This window comes from Lithobates pipiens, unplaced genomic scaffold (assembly GCF_037356315.1).
Source record: "Lithobates pipiens isolate NorthernLeopardFrog02 unplaced genomic scaffold, aLitPip1_a1.2 Scaffold_22, whole genome shotgun sequence".
NCBI lineage: Eukaryota > Metazoa > Chordata > Amphibia > Anura > Ranidae > Lithobates > Lithobates pipiens.
The window spans coordinates 96,986,152-96,999,826 of NW_027507784.1; the positions used below are offsets into that span (position 1 = coordinate 96,986,152).

General features: G+C 43.4%; 1 protein-coding gene across 5 annotated transcripts in view; it reads right to left on the reverse strand.

The window, feature by feature from the left end:
* Nucleotides 1–7,904: 7,904 nt before the first annotated feature.
* Nucleotides 7,905–13,675, reverse strand: part of FASTKD1 (FAST kinase domains 1) — a 96,889-nt gene continuing 91,118 nt past the window's right edge. For all 5 annotated transcript variants that reach the window (XM_077447930.1, XM_077447927.1, XM_077447929.1 and 2 more), the window contains one exon: nt 7,905–8,044. In XM_077447930.1, the coding sequence (XP_077304056.1) occupies nt 7,943–8,044 (102 nt within the window). In that variant the 3' untranslated portion in view covers nt 7,905–7,942. The remainder of the gene's footprint in view (nt 8,045–13,675) is intronic.

Genomic DNA, 13,675 nt, shown 5'->3' on the forward strand with positions numbered 1-13,675 from the left:
TTGATTACTATTGCTTTGGCAAGAAGAATGTCTAAGCTGGTGGCTCTTTCATGTAAGGAGCTGTTCTTGGTCTGCCTCATGTTACGATGTTGCGTCCTCATCCATCTTTCTTGCCTAGATTGGTTGTCTAGTTTTCAATGGAATTAGGACAGTGTCATGCCTTTCTTTTTCCAAGTCCACAACTGGCAGGGAAAAGATTGCAGCATACTCTAGATATGGTTCGGGTGGTTAGGATTTACTTGAATTGTCAGCACAGGCTGGAATCCTGTTTTGTGCTGCCAGAAAAGCTCTGGAAAGGCTGGCGACATCCAGGTAAACTAATTCTCACAGGATCCGCCAGTTAATCAATTCAAGCCTATGGTTTGAAAGGCAAAATCCTACCCTTGATGGGGAGAGCTTCTCTACCAGGTGTGTGGGCGCATCTTGGGCTATCCACCATCAGGCGTTAGTGGCTCAGGTTTGCAACTTGGTCTTTGGTTTATAGATCCACAGGGTTTTTACCAGGTGGATGTCAAAACCATGGAAGATACTGCCTTTGGCCTCAGCGTATTACAAACAGCAGAGTAGGTCTATGTCTGGTGGCAGTTTTCTGTAATGGGGTCTCCTTACCCTCAAGGGCATTGCTTTAGGACAGCCCAAATAATTATGAACATATCCAGCTCTGTGTCCTAAGATGTACGATAAAGAAAATTGGATTGGAGTACTTCACAGGACACAATTTATGGGAATCTATTGCTTGCTACAAAACTGAAGTACTTACTGTATAAGAGGGGTTATATAGGGGAGGACTTCCTGTTTGATCTGCCAGTGTCAATTCACCTATAGGTGGCGTATAACCCAAATAGTTATGAATATAACCAGCTCTGTGTCCTGTGATGTACTCCACGTAAATTATTTTAGAGGTATGGTGTAGGACAGGGATCCTCAAACTATGCCCTTCCAGCTGTTGCGGAACTACGCATCCCATGAGGCATTGTAAAACTCTGACATTCACAGACATGACTAGGCATGATGGGTATTGTAGTTTCTGAACAACTGGAGGGCCATAGTTTGAAGACCCCTGGTGTAGGAAATCCATTTTTTTTTTTTTTTTTATTCCCATACTTCGCCTTTACATTTACCATCTATGTAGCTCAAGCTCCTACCTAAAACAATGCATTCAGTTTCCTTCCATTCAGCAAGGTCCTTACATTATATACTACTGTATTTATTGGTAAATTAAAAAAACTTCCACAACCAGTGTAATGTGTGTGTAGCCAGATTTAGCCTCCATCAATACACTTGATACTTTTAAGCCCTATGCACACGTGCTGTGTGTAAATGCACGTTATTTCATGCATTAATGTGTGTTGCATAAACGCAGTCAGTTGTTTTAAATAGGCTGCCAACGCACCAGAATACCAAAAAACGGCAACTGCTCTATTTTTACAAGTGCAGCACACTAAAAGCACAATAATGCATTAAAATGCGCTGCAACATTGGTGCATTCCTTTGCAGAGGATAATGCTGGAGAGGCAGTGACTAGATAATAGGGGTGCTCATCTTCACTGGGCTCACGATTCGATTACGATTATCTGGTCAACGATTCGGCGATGCATTACGATGCATCACAATTACTGACGAGCTCCCACTTCCGCTTGGGCTGCCTAGTGTCTTTTTATTAAAAGTCAGAAGTTACACTTTTTTGGTAGCTGCTGACTTTTAATAAACAAAACATTTATTGGAACTCCGCTTTGAATTAAAAATAACCTCACTCCCTTAAAGTGCACTACAAGGTACAGACATTCACACACGGCTGCTGGGAGGTCAGGAGGAATAACAATCCACAGCTTACAAACAGCCCTGTGAAGTTCCCTTTACTATCTCTGTGCTGACCAGTGGCGGCTGGTGCTCAAAATTTTTGGGGGGTGCAAACAAACTGAAAAATACTGAACCTCCCCCATCAAACACAGCCACTTGTGCCCATCAAACGCAGCCACCTGTGCCCGTCAAATGCAGCCAGCGTGAGGTGTAAGTAGAGTACAAACCCATTTGTACTCTACTTACTGTTACTTTTTTTAATACAACGGGGCACATCATTCAATGTATGTGCTTTTTTTTTTTTTAACATGTGTCGCTTCATACCACATTTCACAGTAAATACATCCTGATCATGTGCCATGCCTAGGCAGGCCCGCCTCCCACCTCTCTCGTCTTACTGTTACATTGCATGATGTGCCCCGCTGTATTTATTAAAAAAAAGTATGTGCTTTTTAAAAAACTGCGTCACTATACCGCATTTCACAGTAAATACATCCCAATCATAGTGTTGTTCCGAGAATGGTTTCCCCGTCTGTTCCTCCTGGCTCTCGGCTCAGATCGGAACTATATGGAAGGAGTAATAATATTGTACCATATACAGTGGTGTGAAAAAGTGTTTGCCCCCTTCCTCATTTCCTGTTCCTTTGCATGTTTGTCACACTTAAGTGTTTCGGAACATCAAACCAATTTAAACAATAGTCAAGGACAACACAAGTAAACACAAAATGCAATTTGTAAATGAAGGTGTTTATTATTAAAGGTGAAAAAAAATCCAAACCATCATGGCCCTGTGTGAAAAAGTGATGGCCCCCCTTGTTAAAACATACTATAAGGCCGCGTACACACGCGGGGACTGTTCGCTGAAACTTTGTTCGTCAAACAGTTGCCGCAACAGTCCGCTCAAAATTTGCATGAGCGGACTTGCCCACACACGGCACTTTTTGAGCGGACTGTTTCAGCGAACTGTTTGCCAAACAGTTCGCTCAACTTTTGAAATGAACGGACTCGCCCACGTAAGGCGGAGGCAAGTCCGCCCATTTCGAGCGCGTGTACAGGTAGGCGGGGCCCGCAAAGGAGACGTCGCGGGCACCGCCGCCTGGAATGGACTTAAAGGGACACCCAACGCCGAAAAAAATCGGCGTGGGGGTTCTCCCAAAGTCCACAACAGACCCTTGTCTGAGCACGCTACCCGGCCGTACCAGGCCGCGGGCCCTCAACATGGGGGGTGCCTTGGGGAAGGGGGGGCCGCGCGGCCCCCCCACCCCAAAGCACCTTGTCCCCATATTGATGAGGACAAGGGCCTCTTCCCGACAACCCTGGCCGTTGGTTGTCGGGGTCTGCGGGCGGGGGGCTTATCGGAATCCGGGAGCCCCCTTTAAGAAGGGGGCCCCCGGATACCGGCCCCCCACCCTATGTGAATGAGTATGGGGTACAATGTACCCCTACCCATTCACCTGTGAAAAAAAGTACAAAAAAAAACACAACACAGGGTTAAAATATTTTATTGCACAGCTCCGGGGGTCTTCCGTCTTCGGGGGTCTTCTCCGGACTCCTCCGCTATCTTCTTGTAGCTCTTTTGCTAGCGGAGGAGTCCGGCTTTCTTCCTCCCCGCCGCCGGCCTCTTCTTCCAACTTCGGGGGTCTTGTCCCCCTCTTCGGTTCTTCTGCCGGGCCACCGCGCCTTCTTCTAGCTCTTTTAGAGGCGGTGGCCCGGTCTTCTGTCGCCGCCTTCCGTTCTTCTTCTTCTTCTCCAGGAGATGTTGACACGTCGCTCTCTCCGGCCGGAATGCCAGAGCCGCGCTGTGCTGCCACTTATATAGTGCCAATGGGGCGGTGTCACATGGTATATGTCACATGGGTTGGTCACATGGGTTGATGTCACATGGGGACTATGACATCGTAAGGGGGCGGGGTCACCATGTGACATCAACCCATGTGACCAACCCATGTGACATATACCATGTGACACCGCCCCATTGTCACTATATAAGTGGCAGCGCAGGGCGGCTCTGGCATTCCGGCCGGAGAGAGCATCGTGTCAACATCTCCTGGAGAAGAAGAAGAAGAACAAGAAGAAGAAGAAGAAGAAGAAGAAGAAGAACGGAAGGCGGCGACAGCGGCGACAGAAGACCGGGCCACCGCCTGCAAAAGAGCTACAAGAAGGCGCGGTGGCCCGGCAGAAGAACCGAAGAGGGGGACAAGACCCCCGAAGTCGGGAGAAGAGGCCGGCGGCGGGGAGGAAGAAAGCCGGACTCCTCCGCTAGCAAAAGAGCTACACGAAGATAGCGGAGGAGTCCGGCGAGAAGACCCCCGAAGACGGAAGACCCCCGGAGCTGTGCAATAAAATATTTTATCTCGTGTGTTGTGTTTTTTTTTTGGGTACTTTTATTTTACAGGTGAATGGGTAGGGGTACATTGTACCCCATACTCATTCACATAGGGTGGGGGGCCGGTATCCGGGGGCCCCCTTATTAAAGGGGGCTCCCGGATTCCGATAAGCCCCCCGCCCGCAGACCCCGACAACCAACGGCCAGGGTTGTCGGGAAGAGGCCCTTGTCCTCATCAACATGGGGACAAGGTGCTTTGGGGTGGGGGGGCCGCGCGGCCCCCCCTTCCCCAAGGCACCCCCCATGTTGAGGGCACGCGGCCTGGTACGGCTCAGGAGGGGGGGCGCGCTCGCTCGCCCCCCTTTCCTGGCCGGCCGGGTAGCGTGCTCGGACAAGGGTCTGTTGTGGACTTTGGGGGGACCCCCACGCCGATTTTTTTCGGCGTTGGGGTTCCCCTTTAAGTCCATTCCAGGCGGCGGAGCCCGCGACGTCTCCGTCGCGGGCCCCGCCTACCTTCACACGCGCTCGAAATGAGCAGACTTTCCTCCGAGCGGGAACAGTTTGCTCATTTCGAAAGTGGCCTACACACGGGCGGACTGTTCGCTCAAACAAAGTTTCAGCGGACAGTTTTTCGGAATTTCCGAAAGACTTTGTCCGTCAAACTGTCCGCTGAAACTGTCCGCTGAAGCCCCACACACGAGCGGACTGTCCGCTGAAACACTGTTCAGCGGACAAAGTTGAGCGAACAGTCCGCCCGTGTGTACGCGGCCTAACTGTGGTTGTCCACACCTGAGTTCAATTTCTATAGCCACACCCAGGCCTGATTATTGCCACACCTGTTCACAATCAAGGCATCACTAAAATAGGAGCTGCTTGACACAGTAAGGTCCACCAGAAGATCCTTAAAAGCTACACATCATGCCGAAACCCAAAGAAATTCAGGAACAATTGAGAAAGAAAGTAATTGAGATCTATCAGTCTGGAAAGGGTTATAAAGCCATTTCCAAAGCTTTGGGAATCCAGCGAACCCCAGTGAGAGCCATTATCCACAAATGGCGAAGACATGGAACAGTGGTGAACCTTCCCAGGAGTGGCCGGCCGCCCAAAATTACCCCAAGAGCGCAGCGACGACTCATCCAAGAGGTCACAAAAGACCCCACAACAACGTCCAAGGAACTGCAGGCCTCACTTGCCTCAGTTAAGGTCAGCGTTCATGCCTCCACCATCAGGAAAAGACTGGGCAAACATGGCCTGCATGGCAGAGTTCCAAGGAGTAAACCACTGCTGAGCAAAAAGAACATCAAAGCTCGTCTCAATTTCTCCACAACACATCTTGACTTTTGGGACAACATTCTGTGGACCGATGAGACAAAAGTGGAACTCTTTGGAAGGTGTGTGTCCAAGTATATCTGGCGTAGAAGGAACACTGCATTTCATAAAAAGAACATTATACCAACAGTAAAATATGGTGGTGTTAGTGTGATGGTCTGGGGCTGTTTTGCTGCTTCAGGACCTGGAAGACTTGCCGTGATAAAAGGAACTATGAATTCTGCGGTCTACCAAGAGATCCTGAAGGAGAATGTCCGACCATCTGTTCGTGTACTCAAGCTGAAACGAACTTGGGTTCTGCAGCAGGACAATGATCCTAAACACACCAGCAAGTCCACCACCGAATGGCTGAGGAAAAACAAAATGAAGACTTTGGAGTGGCCTAGCCAAAGTCCTGACCTGAATCCTATTGAGATGTTGTGGTATGACCTTAAAAAGGCCGTTCATGCTCGAAAACCCTCTAATGTAACTGAATTAGGGCAATTCTGCAAAGATGAGTGGGCCAAAATTCCTCCAGGACGCTGTAAAAGCCTCATTGCACGTTATCGCAAATGCTTGGTTGCAGTTGTTGCTGCTAAGGGTGGCCCAACCAGTTATTAGGTTTAGGGGGCAATCACTTTTTCACACAGGGCCATGATGGTTTGGATTTTTTTTCACCTTTAATAATAAACACCTTCATTTACAAATTGCATTTTGTGTTTACTTGTGTTGTCCTTGACTATTGTTTAAATTGGTTTGATGTTCCGAAACACTTAAGTGTGACAAACATGCAAAGGAACAGGAAATGAGGAAGGGGGCAAACGCTTTTTCACACCACTGTATATGTGTGACTGGACTAATACATACATTATATATATATATATATATATATATATGTGTGTGTATAGAATAGACTAATAATATTGTACAGGGGATGGTGGAAATGTGATTTGCATTCGGGGTAGAGGAGGAGGAGGAGGAGCTGCAGTGCAGAGGGCTGGACAGGCGGAGTTCCGATCTGAGCCGAGAGCCAGGGGGGAAAATCATTTTTGGCACAACACCGGCCCGTCTCTTGCCTTCCGCCTCTCTCCTCTCAAGTCTCTCGAGTCCTGACGTCAGCGGGGAATTCTCAGCCCCGCCTGCTGACTATAGTTATCATATCAGAAGAGAGGCGGGCGGGGCTAAGAATTTCCCATTGACGTCAGGACTCGAGAGATGTGAGAGGAAAGAGGAGGGAGGCGGGCCGGGCTCGGCACGGCACATGATCGGGATGTATTTACTGTGAATTTCGGTATCAAGTGACACATTTTTTTAAAAGCACATACAGTGGGGCACATCATTCACTGTAAGTTGGCATTTATTTAAAAAAAAAGTCATTTTAAAACTATGCTCGGAGTGCTTTCCTGGGAGGGGCGGGGCAAGTTTTTATGACGTCACCCGCAATCGATTTTCCGGTCCGTATGCATCAATGCCAAATCGGGGACATACAAATCCCGATGCATCAATGCAACGATTAATTTCAACACCCCTACTAGATAACCAGCAAAAATAAGTGGTTTCAAGGTACCAGTCATTCATAGGAATCCTGAGTGAAATACCTGTGTAAGGTATTTCAGCCTATTATCTCCTAGACTGAATAGCAGTTATCCTTTGCTGTGAAGGTAAAAAGGGGTGCAGAGCTCCCCTGAGACGGGGGTGGGGCAGGGGGGCTGCAAGCGCCGGCACACTGGACAGGTGCCAGACTGGTGCCCCAGGAGCCGCTGCCGCCGGCTGGCTGACCAGCTTGCTATGCACACTGCAGCTGTGAGAGGCAGAGCAGCCAGCGTGCTGAGCCCGACCTGGCTGCTGCCTAATAGACCAGTGTTGGCTGCTAAAAGGTGGATGGGTGGTCAACCCTAGATGGGAAGATTTGTTTTGAAGTGTGCAGCACCAAAAAAAAAAGAGCTCTGCTTGGTGGAAGGGTGCGAGCTGGGAACGATCAAAAAGGTGGGAGCGATGGACAGCTAGTGAGAGGTTTACAAAGGCAGACCTCAAATGTTGAATAGGCGTAGAGATGTGCTGTGGACAGGGATGCAGAGGTGACACGTGGACTGGGACGCAGAGGTGATATGTCCATGTACTATCATACACATATTCTATCCATGATATAAAATAATGGATGTGGGGGCCTCTTGGCGGGTTGGATTTTGGGGGGGGGGGGGGGGGCAGCATTTCATTCTAGGACTCAGGCAGCACAATGTCTTGGGCCAGCCCTGACTTTAGTCCAGCCATTACATGTGTTTTATTTTACATGAACCACTGTATAACACTGGCTGAACTCCAGTCTGACCAATATATCTTATAAACAGACAGTATAGGGGTCCCACACTGGTTTTAAGTTTTGGGGATCGCTCTCTGTTAGTACAGATAGGGGTCCCAACCAACAACGAATCTCCATATAACCTAGGAAATACACTTCAACAGCAATTGCTTCATAAAAACATGTTTTTAATCACAATAAAATATACTTCAGACTGTATACACATTATCTGCAAAAATCTTTTTTCTGAGGTAACTTGTCCAGGCAGCCTTTGTTCCAAGACTTGTAGCGTTCCATTCACAACTGGGGATCTGGAAATCAATCAAAATGAAAAATTCCTTGAAAGGGCGTTGTATACATTATGTCTGGTGGACAGATTATGTTAATATACACCAATCAGGCATAGTATCAGGACCATTGACAGGTAGAGTGAATAACATTATCTTGTTTGAGCAACTTTGACATGGGCCAAATTGTAATGGCTAGATGATAGGATTGCAGCAACACCAGAACTGCAGTTTTTGCAGTTGCAATGTTGTCAGTTCACAATAGAATTTAGGCGCTCAAGGGGTCAGGTCAAATCTGGCCCTACAGGTCTCATGTGGCCCTTGCACCTATATCCTATCCCGCAGCCCCAACCCCGCAATCTCCACCTTGTTTCAGCAGATGGCAGCAGAGGGGATGACAGGACTCCTCTTACAGATCCTGCACCTCTTTGTGCAGCTGCATCTCCCCCTTCATCTCTGCCTGATCTCAGCATTCAGCTGACTCCAGCCCTCCTCCGGTCCTTCTGCAGACCCTGCACTTTCTGCTTCCCAGCTCAACCCCTGCTTCCTCCTGGCAGCTGCATAAGATAAGGGGGTTACACAGTGACGTAAGGGACTCTTAACACCTGATGTAAGGGGAGGGGGGGGGTACGGTACTCTGGACATCTAGTCTAACCACTTAAGGACCAAGCCTAGTTTTGATACTTGTTGTTTAATCAGATTTTTTTTTTTCCTGCAAATTTTTTAAAAAAATATATATATTTTTTTTATTTGGGGTTATTTGGGGTTCCAACACCCTGTCTTACCAGTTTTGAGTTACAGAGGAAGTCTAGTACTAGAATTATTGCCCTCGCTCTAACAACTGCAGTGATATCTCAGGTTTGGTTTGAACAGCGTTTATATATGTGGGTACAACTTACATATGCGTTCGCTTCTTTGTGAGTGCACAGAGGGACGGGGAGCTTTAGAAAAAAAAAAATCTTATTTTATTTTTACACTGCCTTAAAAAAAAAGTTTTTGAATCACTTTTATTACCATTACAAGGAATGTAAACATCCCAAGTAATAGAAAAATGCATGACAGGACCTTTTTAATGTGAGATCTGGGATCAAAAAGACCTCAGATCTCACATTTACACTTAATAGCAAATGAAAAAAAAAAAAATATCCCTTTAGGGCAGTTGGGCGGAAGTGACGTTTGACGTCGTTAAGGTCCTCCAGGACATAGAGTGTTTGAGTGGGGGCCATCAGGCCATGGGATTGGATCGTCTCAACACAGACGCTTGGGACGTGGCGGGAGAGCACCTCTCCCGTCGCCCATAAAAATGATCTCGCAAAGACCACTTTTATCCTAAAGCAGATCGCTTGCAGTGAATAAAAATACCAGGTTATGGCAGCTATCTGTTGCCATAACAATGGTATTTAACATCGAAGTAGAGACATATATTAACCGTGGGTGGTCCAGAAGTGGCTAATAGATACAACAGATCCCTTTGGAGGCAACCATAATGCTGATGTGGCCCACAACAAAATTTAGTTTGACACCCCTATATTACAGACATGTACTGCCTATTTTTATTTTGCTATAAAACAAGTGCTGTAGAAACAGGTGGACAAAGGGCTAGCTCAGCTACAGTTAGATCAAAAGTGAAATATAGGCCCATGTCTTGGGGGTCCCCCTAAAACTAAAAAAAGCACAGAAAAATAAAATATTAAATGCCTATTTGTAGGGTTTTCCCTTTGTATAAATTACTTTGTATTCACCTGTAATGCACCTCTGAGCTTGGTAAAAAAAAAAAAAAGCGAGCGAGTTCCCTAGCACAGTCTCCTTTTCTCTTTGCACATAATAGCCATCTCATCTTCTAAGGGTGTATACTTACAGATGGTTACGTGCATCATCTGGAACTGTATCACTTTAAGAAAAACATTTTTGATCAGACTTTACTGGTACAGAACACACATATATTGAAATAAAATTTTATTCCATTATAGTTGAAATCCAAAACTGATTTATAGGACTTTAAAATGTATTTATCTGTAAACCTGCAGAACAACATATACCATACACAATATAGGCATAAATATTTAGCTAGTATAACGATCAATTAACCTGGGGATGGTGGATCCCCTCCAGTCATCAAGTGTCTGTTAACTCCCTTGGGACCAGTTAATACTGTTTAAGGCTCCATGCACACTGGAGCTCATAAACTGCAGTTTATTGGAGTTTGGGCGTTTTTTTTAAAAGCCCATAAACTCCACTCTATGTTAGCCTATGTGTCCATGCACACATGGACTTTTTTCAGCTTTAATGAGCAGTGGAGTTTATGGGCTTTTTTCTGAACCCCAGAAATTCGCGTTCAAAGTGCCGTTTTTCACCGCCAAAAAACGACAAACGCTGATAAACGCTTATAAACGCTCATAAACGTGCGTTAATTAGTGTTCGGCATTCTATTTTTTCAATGCATTGTGGGAGTTTGGAATGTACTGTGGGATTTTTGTTTCAAATTTATCTTTATTTTATATTATAAAACATACATTCAAAAATTTTCCATTCAATTTTCACATCATTATAAAACATTCCCCATACACAACAAAAACATAACAACACACAAAAAAAAAAAAAAAAAAAAAAAAAAAAAAAAGGATTGTCATTACTGATCCATTCAGTCCCCCACTCTTATATAAATTCCCACAATTTTCCTGAGGTACTCAATTCCTCCCATTTCTTCCAATATTCCGACATCGGTTTTTCTACATATCCCTCTTGTCTAATCTGTTTCTCCATGAAGCACACCTCGCTCATCTCATAGTTCCACTCTATTATTGTTGGGGCTACTTCCTTTTTCCATTTCTGTGCTATTACGGTTTTAGCTATTGTAGTTATTTGATAAAAAAATCTCTTTTCGTTTTAGTTTTTCAGGTGTATGGGAGAATAGTATTGTCTTTATATCAAGATTTATTCTTATATCTGTCAGTTCCTGATATATTTTTATTATCTTACCCCAAAATATTTTTATCTTCCAGCAACTGTACCAAATATGCTCTAGAGTACCCTTCTCCTTCTTACATCTCCAACATAATTCAGAATTCCATTTATTTATTTTATTCATAATCACTGAGCTTCTATACCATCTTAATAGAATTTTATAATTTTTTTCTTGATATTTAATAGCTAAGGGTGTTTTATATATTCCTTCAAATACCTCTCCCCACTCTTTCTCTGTCAGCTCCTGCCCTATTTCTTCCTCCCATTTTTTTATTCCTGCTATTTTTTTAATATCCCCACCAGGAAGTAATAAGTTATATATCTTAGCTAATTTCTTATTTGCTTTATCCTTATTTATTGCTATTTGTTCAAATATGGTTGGAGGTCTATTGATCATTATCTTTATTGGGTCAATAAATGCCCTCAGCTGTAAATACTGAAACCATTTGTTTTTATACTCTTGCCCCAATTCCTCAAACGTTGGAATATTTCCATCATTTAGGATTTGTATTATCCGGTCATGTTCATCTATATTCCATTTCAAAAATGTATTATCCTTTATAGCTGGCCTAAATTCGGGATTACCAAATAAAGGGGTCATAGGGCCTATTAATGATGATAGTTGTTTTTTCTTTATCATATCCTCCCAGATTTTTAAAGTTGTTTTTACAAAGATAGGCATTTCCTTCCTCTCTGGTCTTGACTTAGGTTTTATCCATGGCTGGTGTTTTATTTTAGCCCCTAATATGTCTTCCTCCAATTTTATCCATTGCTTGTCTTTTTCATTATGCTGCCAGTCGATTATTCTCATTAGAGAGGCAGCTTGTGAATATTTAAAAAAGTCAGGCAATGCTAATCCACCATTATTTTTCGTTCTAATTAATACCTCCCTGCCTACTCTGGGGGTCTTATGTGCCCATACAAAGCCTTCTACCATTTCTTTCAGATCTTTCATAATTTTTTTTGATGGTATAATGGGTACCGTTTGAAAGATATACAACATAATTGGCAAAATCTCCATCTTTACAATATTTACTCTCCCAAACCATGATTGGGTTATTTTATCATATTTGCCTAGAAGTTTCTTTACCTTCTGAACTGCCAAGTTATAATTCATATCTTGCAAAAGTTTTAAATCTCTTGGAATATATACTCCCAAGTATTTTATCGCATCTTGCTTCCATTTAAATGGAAAATTCTTTTGTACAATAGTTTGAACTTTCTCTTCTAATGTAATATTCATTAGTTCAGATTTGTCATAATTTACTTTGAAATTACTAATTTCACCAAATCTCTCAAGTTCTTTTATTAGATTTGGTATAGTAATTATAGGGTTGGTTATATATAATAGAAGATCATCTGCATAGGCGGCCATCTTATATTCTTTACCTTTGACCTTTATCCCCGTTATATCTTTGTTTATTCTTATAGCCTCCATGAGATGTTCCATCATCATAATATATAAAAGTGGTGATAAGGGGCACCCTTGTCGGGTTCCATTTGATATATTTATATACTTTGATAATATCCCATTTGCTCTCACTTTAGCCCTTGAGTTCTTATATAGGGCCATGATCCTTCCTAACATCTTGGGTCCCATCGCTGTTTGTTTCAATACTTCCTCTAAGAACTGCCATCCCACCCTATCAAATGCCTTTTCGGCATCTATGGCCAATAGGCAGGTAGGGATGGCAGTTCTCTGAGCGTATTCAATCAACGTGCATGTTTTAATGATATTGTCTCTTGTCTCCCTCCCTTTCAGAAACCCCGTTTGTTCCAGGCTTATATTATTTGAAACAATATCCGTTATTCTTTTGGATAATATTTTTGAGAATATTCTTATATCTAAATTGGTCAACGATATAGGTCTATAATTTTTACATAGTGATTGATCTTTTTCGGGTTTTAATATTAGTACTATATGAGCCTCTGTACCTTGTATCGCAAATGGTTGATCTACAGATATAGAATTAAATGTTACCTTAAGTATGGGTATTATTTGTTCCTTAAATGACTTATAAAATCTAGCAGTATATCCATCTGGCCCTGGACTTTTCCCCAGAGCAAGTTCTTCAATAGTCTGTTGAATTTCTTCTGTTGTAATTTCTTCCTCCAACCCCTCCATCTTTCCTTTTAAACAGTTAAATATAGCCATTTCCTTTACATATTTTTGTATGTTCTCCCCTTTGTTTTCTCCTTCTTTGTGATCCTTACCATCCTTAATATTATATAATTTAGAATAGTATGTATGGAATGTTTCAGATATTTCCTCTGGGTCGTATGTAATTTCCCCATTTGATTTTACAATTTTCTCTATGTAACTTGGGGGTTGTTGCTTTTTTAAGGCTCTGGCTAATATTTTCCCAGGTTTATTTCCAAATTTATACCACTGCGCTCTATTCTTATCCCTCACCCGAAGGGAATCCTCATCAAGCACAGATTGTAATTCCAGTTGTTTTTCCTTTAGTCTAGCTCCATCTCCCATTTTCCTACTTACTTTATGTATTTCTTCTAGTTCTTTAATCTCATATTCCAATTGAGATATTTTTTGTGTTTTTTCTTTTTTTTTCCTTGCCCCGTGCTTGATGAATATTCCCCTCATAACACATTTCAATGTTTCCCATTGAATTGCAGGTGAGGTTTCGTCCCTTTCATGAGTTATCAAAAATTCTTCTATAACTTGTAGTATTT